The sequence below is a fragment of the Rhineura floridana genome, chromosome 3 (assembly GCF_030035675.1).
Source record: "Rhineura floridana isolate rRhiFlo1 chromosome 3, rRhiFlo1.hap2, whole genome shotgun sequence".
In the NCBI taxonomy this organism is placed as follows: Eukaryota; Metazoa; Chordata; class Lepidosauria; order Squamata; family Rhineuridae; genus Rhineura; species Rhineura floridana.
The window spans coordinates 74,695,221-74,708,215 of record NC_084482.1 but is presented as its reverse complement, the minus strand read 5'-3'; the positions used below and the strand labels follow the sequence as shown (position 1 = coordinate 74,708,215).

The following is a 12,995-nucleotide window of genomic DNA, read 5'->3' as shown; positions in this document are numbered from 1 at the left end:
GGAGAGTGCAGACCGCACCAGGGTGACACCATGAGAGGGGGGTGTCACCCAGAGTAGGGTTGCCATATTGCCTGGTTAGCCGGGTTTTACCCGGATTTTTTGCATACCACCCGGCACCTGTTTAGACCCCTTAGCTGGCCCGGATTCTCAGCTTTAATTAAAAAAAAAAGTAAGTTTCTAGGTGGTCCGGTTCTCGAGATATACATAAAAACGTCAGGCCCACCCCCCCGTTAAATCTTTTTTTAAACTACTGTATAGCACTTCGTAGCTTTAACCTCGCCCGTTCAGGATTGCAGCCAATCAGCGAAGTGTTTGGTTGACCTGTGGCAGTGTCTAGTAAACCTCATTGCAAGGCCAGAAAATGGTGGTCCCCCCCCCATTTATCTGAAAATCTCATAAATTGGGTAAGTATATACATTTCAGTTTTTTCCCCTCTTGCGTGTAGGAGTCAGATCCTGGGCAGTGTTTTGAAAACTTTCCCAATACTTGCTTTTGTGGGGGTAAAATCATTGCTAATCCCATATGTTCAGAGTAAATCCCATTGAATTCAACAGGATTTACTTTTGAGTAGACATGGTTATGAATGTACTGAAAATCAATGGGACTTTGGAGTGAATGTAAGAAAGAATTGTGTTTGTGTTCTCTTTCTGTCCCCCTTCCCTCCAGTCCTATTTTAAAGCAAGTAGGCAGGTCTTACTTAGGTATTACAGTTTTTATTCTGTAGGAAACTAATACTGATTTTTCTGCAATGACCAACTGGTTTGACAATAAACTATTATATGGGCTGTATGTATTTATACATCTGCAGTGTGTGTGTGTGTAGTCTTTCCAACAACCCTGTGAGGTAGGGTTGGAAACCAAGGCAGCTCAGAACAAGAATTAAAGCCATTTAAAATCTAATAACCATAAAAACAAGTATAAACAGTTGCAAAACAGCATAAAGTGGCATGATTCAGAATTTTGGGTTGTGTGAATGAAGTTGCTTATCACTTGAGGTTGCAGTTCTGTCCCTGTTTGAGTAAGCCCCACTGAATACGCTGGGACTTGCTTCTGAATAAATAAACCTAGGATTGCACTATAAATATCTTTACAGTTTGTGTAAATAATAAATATATTTGATAGTCATGCTTATATAACTATTTCTTCATTTATCCTATTTTTGGTTTTTGGTTAGGAATCCTGACTGGTTGTGAGATGCTTAGTTTTCTGCCTTACTCATAGGAATCTTGTTGTGGTTGGTATGGTATTACATTTAGGAAAGTGTTACTGCCTTTTGTTTTTTCTTTCCTATTTGCATTTCACTTATCTTTAACCTCACTCTGTTACAGCCATAGAAGCAACAGCAGCATATGCAAGATAATTAACTCCCATTAGTGATAAGAGCAAGAACTTATAATTATTATTTTAATTAAAACAAGAGGCTTATCAGTACTTTGAAGAGGACCAGATATTAATTTTCTTTCTGAGCCCAGGACTGGGTCTTTCATGATGCCCGATGGGGAAGGGGGGGAGCAGGAGAGTAGTCGATAAGACAGACATCCTGGCATTGGTAATCTAATTAGCAAGGTATGTGTGCGGTTGTTGCACACTTCCAGGCCCAGTTTCATTTTGAGTAGTGAGGTGGAACCTGTGTAGATGTGGTTGATCAAAGGGAGAAGAAATTTTGAGTTAAGCAAAGCTGTGCCTTTATAAAACCTAAGAAACATACAGATACTTTGAATGTCTAAGTGCCTGCACCAGTGGAATACTGGAGGAACTTGTAAAACTTGCTGCAACAGTATTTAGAACTGAGCATGTGGTGTGAAAGACTCCTTTTCCTAACATTTTGGCTTGTTTTTCTCCACCCACCACATCTCTGAAATATATCGTATATGTAATGGTTAACCGTACTGCTGCCCTGACTTACTTTATGTTTGTTGCTATTTTGTGTTTTTATTATGTTTTTGTATTGACTGTGCATTTTTATTGTTTTTATTATATTTGTAAGCTGTGCTGAGCTCTGTTTTTAACAGCAGAAGGGCAGGATATAAATCCTCTTAATCAATCCATCAACATTCCATAGTGTTGGAAACTAGAGTCTAGGCATTTAAGGCTGAAAATGTTAAGTTTTTTTTTTTTTTACAATAATTTTTATTCAAATTTTCATAAAACATACAAAACAAAATCATAAAACATTCAAAGACAAAAAACAAAACAAAACAAAAATGATTAAACAAAAAAATAAAATATTGACTTCCCATTTGTCACAGATCAAATCAGTTATAGGTCTACAATATATAACAATCCTGTCTCTTAAATTATATTATAAAATCACTTTCCTCCAGTAGTTATCTTAATTAATCATCAAATCTCATAAACATTACTTTATTCTTTCCACAAAAAGTCAAAGAGAGGTTTCAATTCTTTAAGAAATATATCTATCAATTTTTCTCCAAATAAACATTTCGATTAATCCATCTCATCAAAATCTGTTAGGTCCAATAATTTCAATAGCCATTATTCCATTATCCCTATTAATTTCATCTTCCATCTTCAATAGTCCTGTTAAATCCAGTAATTTCAGTGTCCAATCTTCCATTATCAGTATTCCATAATAATCTTGCTGTCATAGCCATAGTCATATAATAAGAGTCTGATGGGAATTTCCTCTATCCCAAATATTTTCTTGCCATCCATTCTGAATAAGTTGCTGAAGTACTGTTGTAAAGTCATATCTCTGCTCTTCTTTTTTACAAAATGCACTGGCTCATCTATTGAGAGTTTTTCCATTGTCACATGGCTGCAGTTAATTCCATAGATTTTCACTATATCAAACTCCATCACGTCATTCCAGTCCAGAAGATTATCCAAGCCATTGATAACTTTATCTCTAATATCTTCATTAATTTCTTCAGAGATAACGTTAAATTCCAAACAGTAGATTTTATTTTTAATATCCATAAACTCCAGATCTTTTTCCAATTCCACATTTGTTCCAATCTCCAGGGCTTGTATCTTCCCTTTATTTTTTCTTTTCTCATCTCTGATCTCATTCTCCTCTCTCACAGGATCCCCTATTTCTTTAAACTCCTGCGTCATTTTGCTCAGTTCAATTTTCAGCTCCTTACTGCCCTGTCGCAGGGTTTGTTTCGTTATCTCAATCTCATCCATTATTTTCTGAAACATAATTACTTCCAGATTCTCAGCCACTTTCTTGATTGCCATTTTTAAAACCACGAAAACAAAGCAAAACAGAAGTAAAGAAGAACCACTTCTTATTTCAGCAACAATTGGGTTAATATTCCAGGCTTGATGACATCACAGTATAAACAGAGCAGCCTGCCTTATCTCTCTATGTTCAAGAATACAAAACAAATTTGGTTCCCAGCATCAAAACAGTTAGTGGCGTCGTGAAGAAGCAGATTCGTCGAAATAAAATAGACCAAAAAGAGAATAGTCCCAGACAATATAACATTCCTCGGAATAGAAATCCCTCTTCTGTTTATATCTTTAGGATGCACTTCCAGGACAGCTTTTTGCAACAGAAACAGAGATAAGCTGTTAATTTCGTGAATAACAGAGAAGAGTTATAGCTCACCCAGAAGTACTTCAAAGCCGATCAATCTGGCAAATCTCCTTTTGCTGCAACAATTTAAACCAAGTAAGAAAAATAATAGAAAGAAGGGTGCTTGCCTGTTAGTCGGTTTTCTCTTTGAAGAAAAGATAAACGTATCGCATTAAACAGATAGAGCAAAAGTTTGGAAGTCCGTCCGGCATTGTTGGCTGGACCTTTTCTCATAAATTAATGAAATCCAGTCCTCCCAACAAAAACAGGCTTTTGAGGTTGATCTCTACGTTTCTCCCTGCCCAGGAGAAATTTCATCAGTCAAAAAAAAAAAATGTTCTGACTGATTTATATCTGAATAAGCTTCTTTTGAGGCGGGAGCCCGTCTCAAAAGCAGGCACAAGCGAAGTCACCCTTCCCGGAAGTGTTCCATAGTGTTGGAAACTAGAGTCTAGGCATTTAAGGCTGAAAATGTTAAGTTTTTTTTTAAAAAAAGATTTCTCACATCTTTCCCCAGTTTTTGGTGGTAATTCCTAGGCACAAAAACAAAACAACTGGACAATCCAAATATTAATATACAAATATTTGCATAATATGCAAATTAGCCTTCCCGGATTTGTGGAACTGGAATATGGCAACCCTAACCCAGAGCTGCCCCGCCCCTAGGCACCCTAGGTCTGGTACGGGAGGAGGTTCATGGGGGGTGACACCATGAGTTACCGCACTGGGTGACCCCAACCCTAGTGACGCCACTGCTAACCTGTCGTTCTTACTATTCTTAAACTCTAATTCTCATTAGCCCCAGCTAGCATGGTGAATGGTCAGGGATGATGGGAGTTACAGTACAACAACATCAGAAGAGTCACAGGTTCCCCATCTCTACTGGGAAGCAAGGATTTTTTGTAAAAGTATGTGAAGCACTGAACAAAATTAAGTACTATGGGCTGTATTCAACTAAATAATTGTGCCAGTGCAACGATTACCACAAGCACAACAGTATGTCTCCCCTTCCTCCCCCAATCTTCTCTGGAGGATTGGAGTAACTCTCAGAACAGATTAAGGGGAGGGAGAGGGGGAGAATTTATTTATTTTATTTATTTTCATTTCTAGACTGCCCATAGCTAATAGCTCTCTGGGCGGTGTACAAAACGAGATTAAAATACAATATAGAATAAAATCAGTAACAAAGGAACACATCAAACTAAAAACATTAAACATAAAGCATTAAACATTAAAATGCCTGGGAGTATAGCCAGGTCTTAACCTGGCGCCTAAAAGAAAGAACCGTAGGCGCCAGGCGTATTTCCTCCGGTAAGCTGTTCCATAATTCGGGGGCCACCACAGAAAAGGAATGTTCCGCTGTGCAAGGAGAAATCCTTTCACTGATGAAACACTTAGCTTACCACTACACAGAATACAGCCCTATATAAATACTAAGTATCATGATACTCTCCAGAATCTATTAGGTTAGGAAACCAGTTTTCCTTCACCCTACAGGATGAAAAATGAATGGACAATTCACTCCTTCCCAGGCTCTGCAGAACTGTACAACTGTTTACATGTTAAGATTTGTATTAAATCTAATCCACATCACACCAACTTTTTAAAAAGGCAACATTCTAGGAAACAAGAAAGCTGACATCAGTGTTTCTCAGTTTGTTTCTGTGTCTCTCTCCTCATCCTTTCCTGGTGGGATTTTGTGGAGTTTCAAGAATAGTCAATATTGTTCAAATTCTCATCTTATAAGATCAATTCATTTTTTACTCCCCTTCCCCCCAGTTCCCCAGGCTCTAACATATATAGTATAGTTCAAGCCTGATATCTTAGAAGTCCCATGTGTATTTAGCCATGTCCCTAGCTTCAACTCACATGATAGCCTCTGTAGCAGTACTTCCTCAAATGGGCAAAATAAGAGAGTTCATAAGCACTTGCAGGCTCAAAATCCTGAAATAGCTTTTGAAAGCTCCCAGCTACTTTCTGCTTTTTGATTTTTACCTCTCTACTTGGATAATCAAAGACGGTTTTGGTAACATCAGTTATTATTTAATTTTTCAGTTTTGCTTTCTGGTTTGTGATATCCTATCCATGTTAACTCGGATGCAAGTTCCACAGTGTTCAACTACACACACATTGCATCTTTAGTCCCGAGTATGCATAGTAATGTAGTCCTGTTGTTAAACTATAGCTTGCCATCTCACCCGCCTGCCTTCAAGCATGTGAAACATCAAGTTCTGTAAATAAAATGAAACAATTTCAAACTCTTGCAAAAAAAACCCCTTTAACCCCCCTAATCCTTCGTGTTTCTGTCTAAGCCTGGGATTTTTACTGAACAGTACATTATGGAAGACCAAAGAATCAAGCTTTGAAACTGCAGAAAAGCTGATATTTGACTCAGAAATTAAGCAACGTCTAATCCACAATGCTTCACAATGTGCATAAATATGTTCACAGAGAATTACAGAAGGAAAGTAGTAGGTTTTCTAGCTGAAAGATGTTATGAATCCAAACTTTTGCAAGTGAAAGTAATGTGTAAATGAAAATTTATCAGATGTTAAATCTGCTTAAGTGCAAGGTAAATGTTACAAAAATTACAAGTCTGGAAGACACTTCCTTTATGTTGTAAAGGGGAAATCTGGGCTGCCTTCCACCCTACTCATTTAAAGCCAGAGAGCTAAAGACATCTCCTGAGAAGAAGTGAAAAACAATCCAAAGGTACTGCAATTGGGAATGGAATGGCCAGGGGATAAAAAGACTTTCACAGCTGACTGGGTTGTTTTGGCCACTGACTAAAAACACCTTAAGCAGACCCTTTCCCCAGTCTACTACCCTCCCATTCTTCCACTCCCAATTAAAGCACTCAAAAGCTCCTTTTTATTTTTTTAAAATGGGAGAAATGTTAGATGCATTTAGTTTTGCAATCAGTTGACCATATTATCATATGTTCTTTTGCATGGTCACAGCATGTGAAAGGACTGAAATTAATTTCATAACAACCTGTTATTGCTTCTTGCCTCACGTTTGTCTTCTTCAAGAACTCACTTTGCCCTGTGACCTACTGAAATATGCTACCTGAGAAGAATATTGTTTATTCTTCATTTCAAGCATTCAAGCTGAACAAAATACAAAATGCAATGTCAGGGCAAACGCTTAATCTGATCTTTCTGTCCCTTTTAACTCAATGGTCTTTGTTGACAGTGCAAGGTAAGGGGCTGACAGTAATGGATTTGATTATCAGCACCATATCTTTAATAATTGAAATGTTGTTAGCTGCACAGACAAGGAAGCAAGGTTTTAGTGCATCGATTTTTAAGCTGGCAATAATCATTTAAACAAGCAAGCAGCAAAATCATATACCTGCCAGAGTCCTTATCCTACAATTTACTTTATAGAAAAGGGTTGCCAGATGCCCTATATTTCCAAAACAACCAACAACCCAACAATCTCTGCCACAGAGTAGGGTCTCCACCCCATAACTCTAGACAGTCCTTAACAAGTAGCTTCATACACAGAGTTCCTTGTAACTCTATGACATGCACAACTCCATGGATTCAACACAGGATCACAAAGCCTGAAGGATGCTTGCTGGCAAATAAAATTCATCTTAGGAAAGGTGCTGCCTCCCACAGAGCTTTGCTGCATGCCTTCCTGATTAAAAGTCTCACTTCAGCATTTATGACTGTAAAACTCATCTGGGCCCACAGATAGAAACAGTAAATCCAAACAGATGTGTGAAGGAACAGGGAAAGAAGCTGGCACTAAGGCCAGCAACCATGAAACAAGACAGACAAGTAAAGATTCTTGGAGACAACCTGGCTAGCTAGGGCTCAAAGCTCCCAAGTAGGGCAAAGCTAGCATGTCATTAGACCCACAGGCAACCCGTCTTTAACCTTCATCATTGGGAGGATGGGACACAAAATAAACCCACCCAAGTTAAAAGAAGGAAAACTGTCATCTGCTCTGCAGTCACTTGCTCTGCCCCCTCCATAGAAGAGGGTTCCTTCTAAGGCACACAGCTGAGAGGGAATGTTTCATCACATTGGGGTCACCAGAAGGAGGGTAGGATCCCCAATTTTGATGGCACTGGCATATGCAGGCTCACAAGAGGGGTGCTATGTTAGATAAATGGACAAAAGAGACCCCTCCCTCACAACGGAAATAAAACCTATAGTTAGCATCCTAACTAACTGATGGCTTAGTTGCAAGGAATCTTAAGAGACTCAACTGATGGGTGGCACGGTATAGAAGACAAGCACATTGAAGATGTGGATTGCTTCCCCCACCCAGAATGATAAGATGAAAATGGTCATAGTTATTCAGATGTTTAGTACTTCATAATAAGCATATGAACTATCATTTACTATCGCTATCCAGTGGGCCACCTACGTGATCATGAAGTATTCCGGGTTTCCCCCCCCATAACTGATAAAGATACAGTCACTTGCCCAAGGCTACCCATAGGGTTGGTGACTGAACAGGAATGAGCGGCCAAGTCTTTTGAGATCCAAGCTCAGCCGGCCCTTTCCCTTACAAAATATGACTTGTCCCAGCCGGCCCGGTCCCTTCCCTAGCGAAACCAGCGCTGGGATCTGGCCTCCTGTGCACAGAGCCTGAACGAGGAATGGTCTGCTGCTGCTACCACCACCATCACCATCTGGACTGAAAGAGGAGAGTAGACGAGCGAGACAGACAATGCCCGCCCGCGTTGGATGGGGGAAGAATCCCACAACCCCTCGTCCGTTGCATGTCCCAAGCACGCAGAGAGATGGGCGGCCCTCTTATCTCCCCCCTCGGGGGGAAAAAAAGCCTGGCTGGCGCGCGCGATGACTGTGGTGTGCGTCGCGACACCCACAGGAAAATTCTGAGTTTTACCTGAAGCGACTCGTTGGCCATCTCGCTGGCTTTGCGCTTCCCGCCAAGGCTCGGCTGGTTTCCTCCCCGACTTCTTGTTGCTCCCGGGGAAGGCTCTGCTCCCCAGGGCTGCTCTTACGGCAACAGCCAACCCGCCATCCTCCTCCGTTTTGTGGTGCGTGTATGGAGGGAGCCGTCGAGCCCCGCAAGGGGGCGGACTACCCGCCCAGGAACGGGCAGTGAACGGACGAAAGGAGGAGCTGAGAGGAGTCCTTTCCCCCGGAGGTTCGCGCTGCTTGTCCGGCGGCGGCGGCTCCTCCTCGCGCTACTTGAGCCCGCCGAACGTTCTGTTTGAGCGCCTCTGAGGCAGGCTCTCCTCACACACCCCCGCCGCTTTTTTGCCGCTCTTTATTGTTGTTGCGGCATTGGCCCCAGTGGCTGGCTGGCTGGCTGGCTGCCAGCCTCGTTCGCTCTCTCCCAGTGCCCAACTTGCCGGGCTGGTCACGTGAGGAGGAGGAGACGTCGCTGCAGCCGAAGCAAGCTCTAGGGGAAGGGAGGATGCTGGCCGAGGCCAGAGATTTGCGGGGGTTGCTTGCAGCTGCTGCAGTCCTCCCTAAATCCCCTTCTCTCCTTTCCGGAGCAGATTAAAAGATTAGCAACAAAGGCCCAGAGGTGGGGGAAGCCGCCGCCTGCCTTCTAGAAGCCAGAACAGCGGCGTGTCTTTTCCAGCCTGGAGACAGGACACGACAAAGCTCACTTGGACACTGCCATTATTTGGGAGGCAGGCCTTGCTTTCATTCGGAAGCCCCTCCCTCCCCTCGTTGAAGCCGTAGCTCTTCTTGGTCAGCGAGCAATTCCTGTTCTTTCCTGCCGCCTCCCCACCCGGCACCCCACCCCGCTTTACAACTTCAGTGGTTTGTTATTGTTGCCACGCGCGCGCGAGACGGATGGTTACCCCCTTCATCGCACCGATGTTCGTGCAGCCTCTTAATGTTTTGGTCATTGCGCCGCCTTCTCTACCAACTACCATTCGCTGGTTACACTGGCTGGACGGCATGGGGGTGGGGGAAGAGTCAAATGTCTGCCAGAGGGGCCCATGGGAAGGTGGCAGTGTCCTACTTTGCGCAGAGAGGGGAGCGGTCACGTTCTCGGAAAGGCTGTGCCGTCCAAGTCTGGTTTAAAGATAACCCAAAGAAGGAAAAGGGGAGCTTGAAGCAACATTTAGCAAGCTCACAGGTTACCTGGTCCCACAGGCTCCCCCACGATACTGAACCGTACTTCTATTTAAGTTAAAGCAATTATTATTTTCCATCTATAATATAAATATACATAGGCAAATTTTATGCATATCTGTGTCCTCCTTCTGGTGATACATTTCCTCTTGACAGTACTGCTAGTGGCCACTCCATCCCAAACATAAATTAAAGTTGCTGGAAAATAAACTGAAGGCCATTCAAACTGTGCTTGAATAATGGGGCCTTTATTAAATGCACAAGCTGCACCCTTGACTCCTCTGTTTTAGCTGAGGCATGCCCACCAATAGATTCTATCTTTAAAAAAAAAAACAGATATGGAGATCTATCACAGGAGGTAAGGAGGCAGCCTCCTCTGCCTATCCTGTAATTCAAGTTTTGTAATATTTAAGTACATATGCACCTTGATTTCAGCATTAGCCTGTGATGACAGTAGCAGTTTTATTACCAGTCGCACCTATCTGGTCATGATTCAGTGGCTGAGGTCTGGCCCTTTGTGGTGAAACTCCACTGCCCCAAACAGAGACTTCCTGGGGTTCCAGCGCTTACCCAGGGTTTGGTTTCCTTGGAATGAAGGTCAGCAAAACCTGTGGAGTCTTGAGGATATATAGTTTTATTTACACATATATACAACCTGAGCGTGAGATGGAGGGTATCTAAACATTAACAGTCTAACGGATCTTGCTTCTCCATTATGTTTCTAGGCTAATCCCCAAATCCATGGCTTGGGGTTCAGCACACAAAGCAAGTCTCTCTTTGTCTTTCCAGCTCCTAGCTGCACGTCAGACTCTCCCAAAATCTACCTTCTGCCCCAGCAGGTGAAGGACCGGCTACCCTCATTCCTATGTTAACACATCTTCTCTTGGCCAAGTCTTTGACATGTAGATCAGTATTTAACAGACCCATTAACCTAACAAAGAAGCTACAGTATAGCACAGTGGGGAGGAGAGCCTGGCTGGGAGTCCAGAGTCTGTGAGTTCAAATCCTCGCTTGTTGTCTCCTAGGTGTAAAGGGCCAGCTAAACATCACCCCACAGTGAGTGGCTCAGGGGTTACATGCCCTGCCACCTGTGCAGCCTTAGGCAAGCTGCATAGTCCCAAGGAGCCCAATTGCCCCCCATCTGGCAGTTGTGGACAAGGAAGGGGCTGGCTTGTGCAGCTGTGGCAAGCTGAGCAGGCCCTAGCCAGCTGGGGAGGACTAGCCTCAGGGAGGCAATGGTAAACCTCCTCTGAATACCGCTTACCATGAAAACGCTATTCATAGGGTAACCATAAGTCGGGATCGACTTGAAAGCAGTCAATTTCCATTCCAGCCTAACAAAGAAACTGGCTAGATTACTACAGCAGGTTTCTTCCACTGCAGATCCCAACTTCCAGATAGAGGATTATAGGCTTGGAGGGTACCCATCCATCCCAGCCCCGTAATCCTACAAGAATACAATTGCATTGTGTCCTTCAGCTATCACAGGTCCCTGCACAAGTTTCTGTTGCTGTGTGTTTGTGTGCTTAATTTAGTTTAAAGCAGCACAACAGCAGCAGAGAGTAACAGCGGATGTTGAAATGTGAGTGTGTCAGCGTGTGCATGCGTTTACCTAAGAAAGCAGGCTTTTACCCTGCATCAGGATCACTGAGACTGGAGATTTAGTAAAATAAGAAAAGCTAGTTTATTTATAGAAATACATAGTAGATAGAAAGGCAAACCTAGTTCTAACTAACTAAGTTGGAGGCGTAACGCCCAGATGTGGAAGTCAGCCCCATGGCTAGGAGCAAGAGCAGAGACAAAAGGATGTCTCCTCTCTCCCAGACAGTCGGAGAAGAAAGGAAGAGAGAGGGCAGGAGGAGGAGGGGCAGGTAAGCTTCCCTAAAGACATAACAGTCTAGCGACAGAAGGAAATCAGTCAGAACATCACAGGTGAAGGTAAACAAAGCCTATCCATCTGGAGGACTCTAGCTCTATCTCCCTTCTGGAACATAAACAAAAGAACAAAACAGGAGTTGCTCTTGCCCCACTTCCAACTGTTTCTCCTGCAGCAGCAAGTAAGGAGCAATAACCTTCTCAGAAGACTACAAAAGGCTTCCTCTTGGAAGACAACAAAAGGCAGAGGTAATTTGTCAAACTCAATCCAACAGCATCCCTCTTACAGTAATAAGCATTAACTTGGAAAGGGATAAGGTGCCAGGAAGATCAGACATGCTACAAAGAAAAAAGTAACGGGTACTTTCTAATTGTAAGCTAAAGTAAGCTTTTAAGTCTTTACTTAATGTTTTATTGGTGAGATTGGTTTCTTATTAGTAATGTTTTAACATTTTACAAATTATGGAAGGCTCAGTTTTAGGATTCTGCTTTTACAGCCCCTTCCACAGACAGGCTGCTACGGCAGTGTCTTCCTTGTTCTGAGCCCCAAGTATAAAGCAGTTATTTTCCCCCAAAGTGATGAGTCTTCTTTGCTTAGGTAGCAACATATGCCCTTGCTTTCTCCAGAAACCCAAGGAGAAAACTACAAAATGTAAATCCTTCATGCAGTCTGGCTTTGTCAACTGCAGGGTCATTCCTCTTCAATGAGCCATCAATGAGACAGACCAAGATTCCAGTCTTTGTATAGATGGAAAAAAGTTTGTGCCATATACTGTATGTATATTCTTAATTCAAATCAGAGTACGGAACTGATACACTAGGCTTCTTGGCTACAAATTCCCACATACTGTTCCAAGACAAGGCTAAGTTAACTGTTAACACAGATTACAAGCCAAGGCAATGTGTCTGGGCATACAGGGACATATTATTATGAACATAGCCCAACTCAGGGTTCAAGCCTCTGCACAAATAGTACTATAGTTCTCAGGTTCCATCCACATTGTCATTGTGCAGGAGAGCCAATCACATTTCAGAAAGAGAGATGGGATTGGGAAGTGTATAGAACTGAAACCTCTAGTCGCAAGCACAATGGTGCCAGACAGCAGCTTTCCCAAACTGTGCTGACCTACGCTATTTGCCATCAACAGACCATTCTGGCAACCAAGACACCAGAAATGTGATTCTCTGCCACACACAATAGTCATGCGATCTCAGTCCTTGGATGAGTCACACTGGCTTCAGTCCAATTTGCTCCAGAACAATCTCCTCCAGTACAACTATTCTACAATAAATACTTTGAAATAAAAGTATGTTTTACTCACCCTTTTTTTTTTTAAAAAAAAGCACAGAGTGAACTATGGCTTTACACAGTAACTGAAATTATTTAAACAATAAAGGAAAGAAAACTATGCAGACAGGAGTAACAGAGAATCTAAATGTATGCTGTTCCTGATATGCACTGGTCTTCAAACACAGACCAATTGCTGATTTTATTT

At 42.4% G+C, this 12,995-nt stretch overlaps 1 protein-coding gene across 2 annotated transcripts in view; it reads right to left on the bottom strand.

Annotated features, from left to right (window-relative positions):
- PKN1 (protein kinase N1) overlaps positions 1 to 12,995 on the bottom strand; it is an 85,760-nt gene that overhangs the window by 68,040 nt on the left and 4,725 nt on the right. The window contains exon 1 of one of the 2 annotated variants that reach the window (XM_061616618.1): positions 8,414 to 9,455. The exons of the other annotated variant lie outside the window; for it this stretch is intronic. Within the exon in view, the coding sequence (XP_061472602.1) occupies positions 8,414 to 8,434 (21 nt within the window). The 5' untranslated portion in view covers positions 8,435 to 9,455. Of the gene's footprint in view, positions 1 to 8,413; positions 9,456 to 12,995 lie in introns of those variants that run through there. 2 annotated transcript variants of the gene reach the window in all.